Raw genomic sequence first — 14,046 nt, forward strand, 5'->3', positions numbered from 1 at the left:
ACAGACTGCTTCACAAATTTCATCACCCTGTGCACACGAAAAATAGGTGGAAGAATCTCTCCCAAAGACTGTGCCTTTTAAATCTGGCTTCTTACAAACTTAAACCAACCAGTCAGATTCTTTTGGTTATTTTCACTGCAATTATCATCAAAGTTGCTTTTTGCTCAGGTCTGTGGTAAGAAGAGAAGGGTAATGACCCAGAGAGGTGAACTCCCTCCTCCAAGATGAAATGGTAGGTCAGTAGCCAAGAGGGAAGTAGAACCATGTGTCCTCTGAGCACAGAGCCCCATCATCAGGACATCCTGCCTTCTCCACTGTGGCAGTTTCTCCTATGTCCTTCTTCCCTTCTTAGTGCTGATGGAGGGTCTTATGTATCAGTAAACTACATGCTCAGCAGTTAGTGCTTCACCATTAAGCAGATCTTCTTTAAAGAATTTATTATTTCTGGCAAATGTCTTCCATCAGAGCTATCTTAGGCAAAAAATCTGAACTTCCAAGGGCTCAAGGGCATTTACTGTTTTGGCATGCTGAGAAACGTTGGAATGTGAAAGGTAAATAAAAATAGGGTGGACTCTGGAATGTGAATGAAAAACACTATTGTTGAGGCTGGATCAGCTGTCAATTATTATATCATTTTCATTCTTAATAAAAATGTTGGAGTAACTTTGTCAGAGATGGGTAACAAAAATTTGATTTGCCTGCTGTTTTTCATATCGGTCCATGAAGCACTTTGTACAAATGCCTATACAGTTTTTTTTACGCTTACTGGTCCTTTTTTCCCCCTAATTCAGTAAGATTAATGCCAGCAACCTAATAACAAACTAGTGTCCGCAGAGAGTGGGGAAAATAACATTATGTTAGAGAAGCAAATTGCTCAAGAGCTATTACACAAAACAAAGAAGGAAAACATGCCTTTAATTGAATTTAGAGTCACTGGGTTGCAGCAGGCATTTAGGGTAATTTTTAATGTATGAATGTTAGACTGATCCAAGTTTCCCTGGTAAGTAACAGATTAGACATAAACAACAGGACTTTTAAACATGAAAATATGCAAGCTTAATGATCTACCCTGCCATTAAGGATTTATAGGGGTAATTTCATCAATAAGAGAAAAGACACTTTAATGTGGAAAAAATCAAAGGGTATTTAGAAGGTTATGTGAAACACATTTGATCCCAGGCATTTGCTGGCACAGAACTCGCACCCGAGCAGAGCCAGTGCTGCGCAGAGTGCACAGGGCAATCACCCCGGGCCTTCCGAGGGGTGGCAGGAACAGACACCTGAGATAAATTTCCTTCTTTCTTAGCAAGGGCACAACAAAGAGGAAGTTTTGGTTTTTTCTGAACAGTTCTTGTCAACAAAGAGTCAAACCAGAGCCAGGAATAACTGGCTGGTCAAATTTAAGCACAGTTGACCTTGTCCATTCTAGATGAAAATTATACCCAAGTCTGCCATTTGCTTGATCTGGCCTTATGATTTGAGTCTTTCAAGTTTTGGACTTTGTACTTATGGAAGCTTGATCATCACAGGATTTGATCCTTGCACATAGTCTTCCTTTTTTCTTATCTTTTATCTTCTACTTTGCCATGGCACTGAAGTGTCCACTTGTCTCTACACCAAGCTGTCTATAGCATCATTTTTGTGTGAATCTGTGGGATGTCAGAGCATTTCTCCATTAAAGCATATACTATGCTTTGTTTTGCCCTTATTTTAGAGCTCTATTCCATACAAATAGATACATTTTAACTGCCAGTTGAGTTTTGTCACATATCTGACTGTGGCAAAACTCATTTGTGGTATTTTCTGCAATCACATCCATAGGTAAATTGCGCAAAGTCCCTACGCATAGTCTGGGGTTCTTTGCCTCAGTTGGGATGTTTGAAATGTTTCCTTTATTTCATGGTCACTGTGGTGGTGTCTGGGAGATCATCTCATTCCCAGAAGTCTGAACAGCAGTCTACAATGAGGAGATAGTTTATGTGGTTTGTGGTTCCATTTCTGTTTAGCTTGAAAGTCTGTTGGGAAAACTGCATATCTTTAATGCAATCCCAAACAATTTTTAACTACCTAAAAAATGGTCCGTGTCAGCTCCACTTACTTGTGTTTGACTGTGACCTTGTTACATGACTTTTGTTAGGAAGAAAGAGTATTTTTTGACCTTTATTCTCATGAAAATTCTTGATTTTTGCTTCCATTGCCACACAACCTGTGGAAGATTGGGAGTTCAGTAGAAGCAGCTTCTACAGAAGTTCCCCTACAAAACCAGTCTTTAAGCATGTCTTACTGCTGTCCAATATATTTATAAATAAATATTAATTTTCTTACTGTCTTTTGAAGATGTTTTATATGTACACCTGGAGAGTGAGAGAAATAGCACTTGTTTTGTGCAAAATGTCTCCCACTTGTACCTGGGTGTTTCGGAACATTATCGGGTGTCCTTCCAAAATTGTTCTGCTATGTAACATTTATGTTTTGAGCTGCACAGTCTGACTGAAGGTGCTGGTATGCTGGTTGTAGCTTATTTAGTGAAGTGCAGAGACAGGCTCAAGCGCAATGGAGAGTTCTTGTGAAGATTATTGTGTTGGTTGTAGAAATATTATTGTGTTGGTTGTAGCAATATGCTGGTAAAGCTTTAAATGTGCCACTCAAGGTTGATTTGTATCCATTAAATATTTTCAAGAAGAACTGTCTCTGTACTAAGGTCATCTTCAGATGAGCAAGATGAATATTGCCAGCTTTCCCCAAACCACCTGCAGTGTTTGCCCTAAATCCTTGTGTACTTTTTCCAAGATGCAATTGTCTAATAAAATATATTCCCTGTCTGCAAATGTTACCTTGTCTATGCTTGGGGATCACACCAACTGAAATAGTGCTATTATAATTGTTAGCTAATAGTTCTTAGTATTATGCCTCATAATGTGTATGCTTGTTCTCATGCTAAATAACATTATAGATAATTTTCATTACATATTACTTGTGCTTCCATTCTTATTTCAGTTATGTGTGAAGGCTGATCAATAGAATTATCTGTTAAATCATTCTCAAATCCAAAGCTCCTCCTAGGTTAATTCACAGGTATTTTCAGGTTTTTTAAAGAAATGAGTCTGGGGTTTGTTCTCCAAACCCAAGATGAACTTTTCAGCATTATGTTTATTTCATTCCCCAGGAATCACTAAAACAAGTAAAAATAGTTTCAGTCAACAGCCCATTAGTCTTTTTGAATGCCAGAAAATTTCACGCTGACCTGTTAAAGATAATCCAGAAGGATGGCATGAGCAGCCAGGTATGTGATATTGTAAACAAGGTGGGATGTGCTTTACTCTTCTGTAATCACCATGACTGGCTTGAAGATTGTGTTTGCTTTCCTTGCACTTCTTAGAGAATGCAATCAGATACTGAAACAGATATAAAAAAGCAATATTAGAAATTATTCATTTAGAATAAAGCTGATTCTAACCTTAATCAGATTCAATATGGACTATTTTTGTATTATTACTTGAAAATAATATCCCTTTGATTTCTGCATGTGATCCTGTAAGAGACATTAAAGTACTTATCCAAAACTCAAACATTTCTAGAACTTACATAATCTAGCTGATATAAGGCTGGGATTTTAGAAAGAAAATGAGTAGTTACAAATATGCTTGAATAAAATGTGATTTTTTTTCCCTGGAGATAAGTCCCTGAGAGATGGACACTCCATTTCTAACTATAAATAATTTTGGGAGAATTAGGAAGAAAGTGGCTACTTTTTTTCTCACTGGTATTGCTTCTTTTTCCTCTTCTGCAGTGATTGTTTTAGAAAAATAAACAGTATACAAATTAGGTATATCACATTTTTGGAAAATATCCCTGTAAGTATAGTATTTTCCAAGTTCATCTGCACATAACTACTGCAACTTCCTGCAGCACTTTCTAAAAGGGAAAAGATAAATTATCATTTTTCTATCAGTGCCATGAAGACATTCCAATATGATACAATGCTTACTGTAGACAATTTCATCCAGTTTGGCAAATTGGGCTGAGAAAATCCCAGCTGTATCTTAGATGGGTTGTTAAGACAGCAACATGTCTTAACCACCTCTACTGTCCCTTGACAGAGTTGTGCTACCTGTATGTGCTTAGATGGGTAGAAATTCAGCTCAGAAAGTGTGATGTTTTTTTCCCTTGGTTTTGCTAGGCTGACTGATTTAGATTAGTATGACAAAAGCCTCCAAACAGAGAGAAATTACTTAGGATTTCCATGGAATTAATTTGAGTCAATTTAATAAGTTAATTTGTATGTTACTTATAAAGGAGACTTTATCCTTTGTTTCTTCTGTAAGGTACTCAGCAGTAGAGCAGCCTGAAACACTGTGCCTTTTTTAAAATTTTTTGTTGTTGTTGAGTAAATGTCTTTCTGTAGCACATAATGCGTGTGAAAAAAATGCAGTTTCACTTTTGTTTCTCTGCTTTGTGTCTGGTTTTAACTCATGCTTCCACTGAGAACTTACATATTGAAATAACCATTTTAAAAATTATCCAGACAAATGTAATTCTTAATAAATTTACATGTCAAAAATGTTCTTACTAAAATATTAGCATAGCAGATGAGATTGCAGCAAGTAGAAAATTAATCAAAAGTTAATCTTATAAAATCACTGCCAAGAATTTTTCTTGTCAAGAACATTTTTCCCATCTTTTGACCACTTCTTAACCACCCCCCGCTTCCCCAAAAGCATTGTGTCCAAAATATGCTTTCTAGTGAATCCTAACTTGACAGAGGTAGAGCCAGCTAAAAAGAAATGCAAATATCAGTTTGAGTATGTATCTCAGTATTCTAAAGTTATGCCAGAAAATATTATACATCTGACAGGCTATTGCATAGGACATGATTTTCAAGAGAATGAGTTAACTTTGGTACTGAGAAACAGAATTCTTATGTATTGCATTGATTTTCTCTCTTTACTGTGCAATGGTCTGGTTTTCCTTGGTATGTTAATAATTTGCTGCTTTTATTTCAGTGTGAGCAGAACGCATTGCTCTGTTCATTTTCCAATGGAAGTTGCCATGGTGAGTTTATTATCTACAAATGGTGTTAAAACCAAGATGGATGTAAGTGTGCAAAATAGTTCCACATTTCAAAAGCAGGGAACCCCTTGAAAATGCCTTTTTTTACAGGAGTGGAAGGTTCTAGTGGAAGTCTCATTGCCCATCACATGTGGGTTGGAACAGGATGATTTAAGGTCTCTTCCAAACCAGAATATCCTCTGATTCTGTGTCCCTGCTTATTGCACTGGAATGAGTGTGTGTATAAAGAGACAGGTACATAGTGGGGGAAACACTTCCCATATTGTTGCCTGGACTGATGTTCAGACCAGGCTGAAGAGGCTGTTTTGCTAAGCTCTGGTCTTGGTTTTTTTTTTTTTTTTGCATGCAGAGTATGTTAGTATGAAAAAGTAAAAGTAAGATTAAAACCATGTTAAATCTTTGGGATCTTTAAAGCCACATAGGAGAAAATCTCAGAAAATGTCAACTGAATTGTTAGTGACATGATAACCACCAATATTATACAGTATATCAATACAATATATAATAAAACCCCCCCTAGAGGTTTTCTTTCAATTAAGGATTAAGCAGGAAACTCCACTCTTTCCACATTTTGTAGCACTTAAATCAAACCAGAGCACATACATTCCCATGGGAGAGTTGCAGCAACCTTTTGCAGTGGATACTTTATACAGATGACTTCATTGTGGATAGAATTAAAACAGTGTTTATTTAAAACACTTATAAGCATTAAAGCCACAGTAGAAAACCTGATTTGGAGGCTGTTATCTGAATGTTTGCATTTGTTAACTAGACTCAGGACATTTTTATGGTACTACAATGTTTAGTTAACTTGGGGGTGACAGAGTGCTTTGCTGTAGTATAACAACCTATGAAAAAGGTTATTGAAGATTATATTGTATTTTATTGACTATATTGTAAAATACTATGTTTGAGAAAATCTTACCAGTACATATTCCAGTCATCTTGAAGATGAACTGATTTCTCATACACAAAAGTGACAGAAAGTAGAAGACCTCTTTTCTGGATGCCTAAGACCTGCCTTGGGGACTTAAATGCTGTCATTACTTATATCAACCAGTCTAGGGTGATTCTTCATGGGGTCTTTTCAACAACAAACAGAGAAAAAAGAAAAACCCTTTAAAAAGAAAAGCAAAATGCTGAGCTTAAATTTTCAAGGATAGGAGCATGAGGACACAATCCTTAAGCCTTATGGCAGTTGTCCAGGAACACATGGAAAAAAAATGTATGCCTTCATCAGAATCTTTCCTTTCTCCCTTTGGGGAATACTGTCTGTATCAGCACCAAGTGAAACAGCTGCTCTGGCTCATGCCACTGGTCCAAAGAGGGTGCAGGTCTTTACCTATCCCCGCATTTAGAGGCCAGTAAGCCTCTATTGCAATTCAGGATGCAGCAGAGAATTATTACACTGAGCCTGGGAGATCACATGAACCCCTTCTGTGTTTCTATCACAGTAATTTTCAGGAGGTTCCCTCTAAAATCCTATCTTTTTGTTTGTATGTATCTATTCATGTATGTTGCACAGAACAGAGACTGTAAATGTCTGGAAATGCAAGTCCAAAAGTCTTTGCTCTCAGACTACTGTCGGAAAGGAATTATCATCATTATAAATTTGCATCATGGGGAAATTCCAAGTCTCCTCAATAGTTTAAAATCTTTACCTCTGCTCTGCCAAAGCCATTCAGCTTAACTCATCTTTATAATCAGAATTCCTTTCCTTCATATTTTTTTTTCAGTTGCATGCATTATGAACAAACATTTGTTCACAGAACAATGTAAATAAGATGTGCAGTATTTTCTACTTTTCCCTTTATGAAAGCCAGGAATCATTTATCTATGTGCTAGCTCAGGATGCATTTAGAACAGAGTATGTTTTGATTAAACACAAGATGGCCTGAGGTTGAAGAATGAGTATAAGAACTTTGCAAATCTTGCCAACACAATTTTCTTCTCCAGCATGAATGTGTAGTTGTGTATTAAAAAATTACCCAATCAACAACCAGTATAGTAAAACCTTAGGAAAATTAAACACTCCACTTTTCATCTATTTCTTCCTTACAGGTGAATATTAAGTTAAGCCATAGACAGATGTTTAGGGCCTATGGAAATCAGTGTCATACCAGAACTTAAAAAAAAAAAAGATATATTGTCTGTGTATACCATGAAAAATCTTCCAAAGAAGCTAACTCAATGAGAAAATCAAGTTTGAAGAAGCAACTGCCTAATTCTTGAGACACTATTGCTGCCTGAAACATCACCATTAATATATTCTGTCATCACTTCTTTCCATTACCCTAAAGGTTCTTCATTTGTTCTTCTAAAATATGGCATTTGCTTTCCTGATACCCCAGCACATAACAATGACAATTTTATTGTGATAGTTTAGGCTTATTTTGTTGAGGTATCATCATTCTTATACCCATTTCTTGAGTATTCTCCTTTTAATTAAATGTTTTCATTTATCAAATGTGTAGGTGAGTTGGTGCAGCCATGTCACAGTGAGAGACATGTTTTGATATTAGACTGCAGTGGACTGAATTTCTTTGACTACACTGGAGTCTCCGTGCTTCTTCAGGTATTCATGACACTAGAAACATTCTGTATACATTATAATTATACATATGAGTTATTGGGGCCAACTACTAGTCACTCCACTTATGTCACTGGATAAAGCTTTCACCCATAGAAAAGATGAACACAGATTTGGCATAAAATTGTACTGTGTTTACATATAAAATTACAATAAAATATTTCTAAATATTTTAGGTAACAGTGCAAGTGTACGTATTTATATGTAATGAAGAGCAGTTTTGGAACTTTTCCCTTTTTTTGTTTTTTAAGTCAGTTTAGGTCATATTTGACCCTACCAAGTCAGCTGTAAAGGCAAGTAAATTTACTGCTTCGAAATCTCAGTATTAATTCTGTGATTTTATCTGTATATTCTACTGTCTGCTAAGCCAGAGGTCAAAAGATGATCTCCATCCTTTCTCCTGTGTGCAATATATGTTGCAGACTGGGTTCAGGCAGTGCAGGAGTTCCAAGATGCTCCCAGAAGAATAAACCCAGCAGTCACTGGTTACTGTGGTGAATGGAACTAAGTCCAGATGGTGGCTGGCCACAACTGGTGCTCCCTTGGGGCCAGTTCTGTTTAATATCTTTGGTGATGATTTGGACAAGGGGATCGAGTGCACCGTCAGTCAGTTTGCAGATGAGACCAGGCTGGGTGGGAGTGTTGATTTGCTGGGGAGCAGGAAGGCTCTGCAGAGAGGTCTGGGCAGGCTGGATCAATGGACCAAGGCCGGTGGTGTGAGGTTCAACAAGGCAAAGTGCTGGGTCCTGCACTCGGGTCACAACAATCCCAGGTGGTGCCACAGACTGGGGCAGAGTGGATGGAAAGACACGGCTTCGTGGTGGACTTGGCAATGCCAAGTCAGTGCTTGGACCTGATGATCTTAAAGGTCCTTTCCAATCTAAACAAGTCTATTGACTCTATGGTTCCACATAACAAGTAGTTCTATACAGTGGATAAAAATTTATGTTCAAAACTGTTTCTTACACTTCCATCAGATCTGGAGTTTAAAAGTTGTGTAGTGAGTACAGAGTTAAGTGGGTATGGAAGACTTGATTTGCATAATTTTTCTGAGTAAGTTAAAGGGCTAGATTTGAACTTGGGTCTTGGCCCAGACTCTTGTTGCCCTAACAATTTTCTCAATTTACTGCAGTGATTGCACAGTGAAGTAAATGCTGCCTTAAAATATTTTAAATTAAAACTACACATATAGGCAGGGATATAATGAAAAAGAAAACTGGAAAAATAAGGTTAGTGGGAATGACTATTAGCTATCCCTTTGAAATATAGGGCATTCAATATTGTATTCGTTTAAAAATTTGTGAAATTGATTTTCAGAAGGTCTTAGAGACCCCCAAATTACAAATTATGTCAAAGAAGTGTTTGACAAATTTGAGAGAGGTAAGTCTGGCATGGGCTGTGAAGTGTACACATTGGTAGTGCAGCCTCTGGATAAATGGTTGGTCCAAAACCAAGTTACTCCTCCTCCTACCAAGAGGACCACATTCAACATGTCCTTGTTACACTCCTTCCCAAAATATCATCACTGATGTCAGAGATGGAGGATTTTTGAACTAAGATTTTTGTTTTATTTTAAAAATAAAATATCCTGATGGGGTTCTCACTGAACCTCCTCTCAGAATTTTTCTACTTCACATGGATTATTTAAACATTTTTTGAAGCAGTAACTGCTTTGGATATTCCCCATTTGGCAGGAAAACACCCTACTCTGCTTTTAGAGTTATTTTCACCTTTTTTTTTGTTTGTTTTGTTTTGGTTTTGTTTTCTATCTTATTAATATTTTCTCTCTGGGGAATTGAACACTTTCAAAGAAATAATAAAGAACAACTTACTGCTCAATGCAGCATGATAGCTATGGTGCTTTTTTGATATAAGTCTCAAAGTTTCCTAGGTCTGAGTCCTGTCTGTGTGGACTGGTAGAAAGCATATGGTAAGGACATGGGAAAACGCGCTGAAAAAAGAGAAATGAAAATAATTCCCCTAAAAAATACAGTCAGAAATTGCAAAATTATTACTCAAATTCAGTTTTAATTCTCAGCAGAGCTGCAGAGTACTGTGAAGAGGTGGCAGGAAATAAATGTGGCTTGGTGATGTTTGCATTATAGAAGGGCTCGCTCTGGTGGCTGCTGGCAGTACAACCGCTGCTGCAGCACTCCGGGCTCTGCCTACCTTGAATATGGGCTATTTTGAACTTTCTTCTCTGTTGGTATTTTAACCAGTGTTTTTAAAATTTCTTGTTTTCAAACATAGATTTACGCGGACTGTAAAAACAGATACATCGATGTGTTGCTAGCACACTGCAAAGGCAAGTATCAGCTTACAGTAAAAATTTTAACATGATGGTTTATATATCCTCACTACATTCTCAGTGCTCATGTGTTTGTTTTATTGCAGGTTCCTTGATAAAAGCAATGCAGTACGGTGGAAATCTTGACTCTGAAAATCCTGTATTTTTTGAATCTATTTCTTCAGCAATTGATGCCATTCAGATTCAGAGGGTAAGACTTACAAGCAGGAGTAGGTGAAGCCTGGAGGGCTTCTTGGATGCTCGCAGCAATTTGTTAAAGTCTGGGAAAGTCTTATTCACCCAGTGAACCTTTTATATAGAAATATTTTATCTGTCTGTAATCTACAACTAGTCCTCAGGCTGAGGAATGCAGTTTTCCATTTTTTGCTGCTAGCACTCTCTTCCCATCACCACATCTCCTTTTGCAACAACATCTCCATCTTCTATGATAGATCTAGAGGTGCTGTGTTGTGGTGCTTTAATCTGGGCTCATTCTCCACTGGAAAGATTTATGTCATCTAGAAACACCTAACACAGCCTCTCAGTGAGAAAAATTAACTCACAGCGAGTTCTGCATTACTGAAACAACACTTCTGTTTCTCAGCCTGGGATGCTTGAAGCTCTTCACAAATCAGAGCACTGGTCTGACTGAAACGGTTCTGGATCCCCAGCTGGTTTGGTTTGAGTTAGAAATCTTGTCTCTACCCTGCACTGTACCATGCTGAGTTGGCTCACTGGTGGAAAGAAGGGAATTGCACGAGGTAGAAGAGAGAGTAAGAGGGAGAAGGGAGGCTTGAGCATCTATTTACTTATTCAGTGATTCCTGCATTCCTTTTTAAAAAGACTGTAAACCTGGACTTTCCTCTTGAACTATGTGATCCTTTTCCACTGTCATGGCAGTGCAAGGGAGTGTCCATTAAAAGCAGTGTGCTTTCCCATGGTTTTATTTATGATTCAAGCTTGGCTAGAGCTTGGCTCAGAGCCTTCTCCAAGAGACATTAAACTCATCATGGTCTGCGGTTTGGTCGTTTGTCTTTTGTTCTTCACTTTGTATTTAACTAATTAAATCAGACTTGCCTATGGTCAAAACCACTTTCCATTGATTTATCCAGATTAAGGTGAATTGGCACAGTTGGTCTAGTGAATTGACTAGAAAAACATGTTCTCTTCAGTGCTTTTCAACATTTTTCATTATGTTGTCCTACAAAAAATAATTTGTTGAAATGGTAACTCTAGGGCAAAAATAATGGGGTTGGCTATTGTATATTTTGTCTGGGTCTGATTAGATTAATTAGAATGATCCGTGTGTTATAAAATGTCTGCTTTTTATATTGACATTATTAACTTTCCTAACATTCTCGTAAGATAGTTATGTACCAGCATTCCCATTTTATGGAAGTGAAACATGGATAGACCAGGGCAAATGTTCATAATGAAAAGGGGGAGTTAAAACTCAAAGCGCACTTTTTAAGGAACTGATTGCTTGTTTCTGTCAGAGCTGCTAGGCAAGTCAAACCTCTACATAGTGGTCTTGCAGTTTAGTCTGAAAGGCTTGCATGCAACCTCAAATTTTAAATGTAATCATGAACAGTGTACATATACTGCTGGTTCTTCTTCAGAATATTCACAGTATGTGCTTCAGGGATTTTTATGTATTCATTGTGTTGAACACCTGAAGACAAGGTGGACAGGAGTGAAAAGGCAGGATGACTGCAATAGCAGCAGCACACTGTAGCTACCAGTCTATGTACTCCTCCTGTGCCTTTTTAAGGTGCTGAGGTCAGTAGGACTCTTGAGTGTTAACATGACAGAATAGGCAGAATAGGATAGAAAAAAATATGAGGAAGGAGTTGGAGACTAACAGAAAGTGATTTGTTCTGATTCACATTTCAGTTTTCCCATATAGCAGGAAATAGTCTTCCACAGTCAGAAAGGTAGAGGTAAGAGGGCTTTGTGGTCCATTTCAATCTCTGCTGCTGTTCAGAAATGCAAAGATATTCTTATCTACATGCTCCAATGAAAATGTGTCATTCTCATTTTTATGTTTATAAATTGGTAGGATACTTGCCTATTACTTTATGCAGTTAATCTTAAATAACTTTTTTTAATCATAAATAACTTTTTGAAATATTAGTGGCATTTTCAAGCTAGCACTCCTTCATATCCTAATTTTACATTATATTCTAGGAAAACATTATAATACATTTTTTTCTGTTTCTCTCATTTTAGAATTACAGCAAGTTCAGTGAACAGAGTGAAGTGTGATGCCCACCCATTGAGCATAGCGAGTTTCATCTGCTCATATTCAAAATGAACTACAACATGGCTTCTCCACTTTTTTCTCCTGTGGATCTCATAGATGATCTTTTGTATACAATATATATTTAGTACATTCAGTAACGACAGATCTACCTTTCAGAGAGAAAATCTTTCAGCTGTGATCACTCAGAGAATTTTTATGCAATTGTTCTATAGTGGTTTTATAAAATATTTTTATATACATTTAGATACAAATTATTAGAAAGCAGACACGAGGTATTGTGTTTACCAGTTAGGTGTATTAATTTAGTATCTTCTATTGTAACATTAGTTGTAACATGCATCTGTAGTTTTGTGTATGGAATAGAGACATAAATTCTTAAAGAGTATATTATAATTGATACAGTATCGGCAGCAAGGCATATGCCAATGCATACATTTTCTAACGGCTTTACTTACTCTTTCCTCTGTTCAAGACAGCTGTTTGCAGTAACAGCATCACATCACAGCTATCATATGCTTTCACTTTTTGCACTTGGTTTTGTATGCTTTTTAATGCCTGCTCAGATCAGTGGGAGAACTTACAAGTCTATACAGAAAAGGCAGATACATGTTGACTAAGAACACTGGATTGCCTCCCTCTGTATTTGTTGTCTTGTGCTATTACGGTTTGCTACATTTTCAAAGCCACAGGTATTCTTTAGCTTCAGTCTGAAGAGGAAAACTGGTAATATTTTTCCAAAACTTATTCTTTTTTTCCAGCATTTTTCCACATTTTTTCCAGTCTGCATTTCCAGTTTGAGCTGTGATTTGTTTGGTGTTGAAATCTTCAGCTGAGGCAGCTGAAAGGTGATCATAGTGACACATAAGGTGCGTGCCACACTTCAGCCACAATCCTGATGTGATGTGCAGTATACTGTGTGTGAGCACACAAAGTGGGTAGTGGAACTCACAGGTTGAGTATTGGGTTTGTGTTTATGGGTTGTCAGCAATTGCATTAGATCATACTATCATGCAGCTATTACATTATTTGGCAACATATTAAGGCCTTCCACTACCTGAAGGGAGCCTACAAGAAACATGGACACTGTTTGCAAGAGCATGTAGCGTAGAAGGGGAATGGCTTCAAACTGGAAGACAGTAGGTTTAGACTAGATATTAGAAGAAAAATTATTCACTGTGACAATCCTGAGGCACTGGAACAGGTTGCCCAGAGAAGTTATGGTTGCCCTGACTCTGGAAGTGTCCGAGGTGAGGTTGGATGGAGCTTTTAGCAACTTCTTCTGGTGGAAGGTGTCCCCGCACATGGCAGGGTGATAGAACCAGATGATCTTGAGGGGCCTTTAAAACCTAGGCCATTCTATGTATGATTTTTCTCCTCTTTGCTCCCTTATGTGAACACCAGCAGTAAAATGTGAGTTGAGTAAAAAGGAATCAACAAATGAGAAAATAAGTAGGGGGTTTTGGTTTTTTTCACCAACTTAAAAAATCTATGAAGCTAAAGGTAAATGAATATGGCACAGCCATAACAGCCATCTTAACACTACAGACAGGAGGGAAGTACAAGGAGGCTTTGTGCAGCTGACACATATAGGCAAAACCTAGCTCTAAGCATTCTGTTTTCAGCAGCAGTTACATCTGCATGCTTGTCTGGACTCTCCTTGCTCTCTCTGCCCAAAGCTGCTGCCCGCAGGAGATGAAGTGGCTCATGGAGTGACTTCTGCATCTCTGCATAGTTAAGACATTGATATGCTTTTCCTCAATTCTTGGTCACTCCACAGTAGTAGATGATAATGGGAGAGACCCATGGGGTTTCTTGCCCTTTCAATTATGAGTTACT

The 14,046-nt window shown here is 37.6% G+C and overlaps 1 protein-coding gene across 1 annotated transcript in view; it reads left to right on the forward strand.

Annotated features, from left to right (window-relative positions):
• Window positions 1–12,327, forward strand: part of SLC26A7 (solute carrier family 26 member 7) — a 64,978-nt gene extending 52,651 nt beyond the window's left edge. Inside the window, exons 13-18 of the mRNA XM_030971822.1 lie at window positions 3,167–3,283; window positions 5,004–5,052; window positions 7,545–7,645; window positions 9,911–9,965; window positions 10,055–10,158; window positions 12,177–12,327. Of these exons, the coding sequence (XP_030827682.1) occupies window positions 3,167–3,283; window positions 5,004–5,052; window positions 7,545–7,645; window positions 9,911–9,965; window positions 10,055–10,158; window positions 12,177–12,212 (462 nt within the window). The 3' untranslated portion in view covers window positions 12,213–12,327. The remainder of the gene's footprint in view (window positions 1–3,166; window positions 3,284–5,003; window positions 5,053–7,544; window positions 7,646–9,910; window positions 9,966–10,054; window positions 10,159–12,176) is intronic.
• The last annotated feature ends 1,719 nt before the right edge of the window (window positions 12,328–14,046 follow it).

The sequence above is a fragment of the Camarhynchus parvulus genome, chromosome 2, assembly GCF_901933205.1.
Source record: "Camarhynchus parvulus chromosome 2, STF_HiC, whole genome shotgun sequence".
NCBI lineage: Eukaryota > Metazoa > Chordata > Aves > Passeriformes > Thraupidae > Camarhynchus > Camarhynchus parvulus.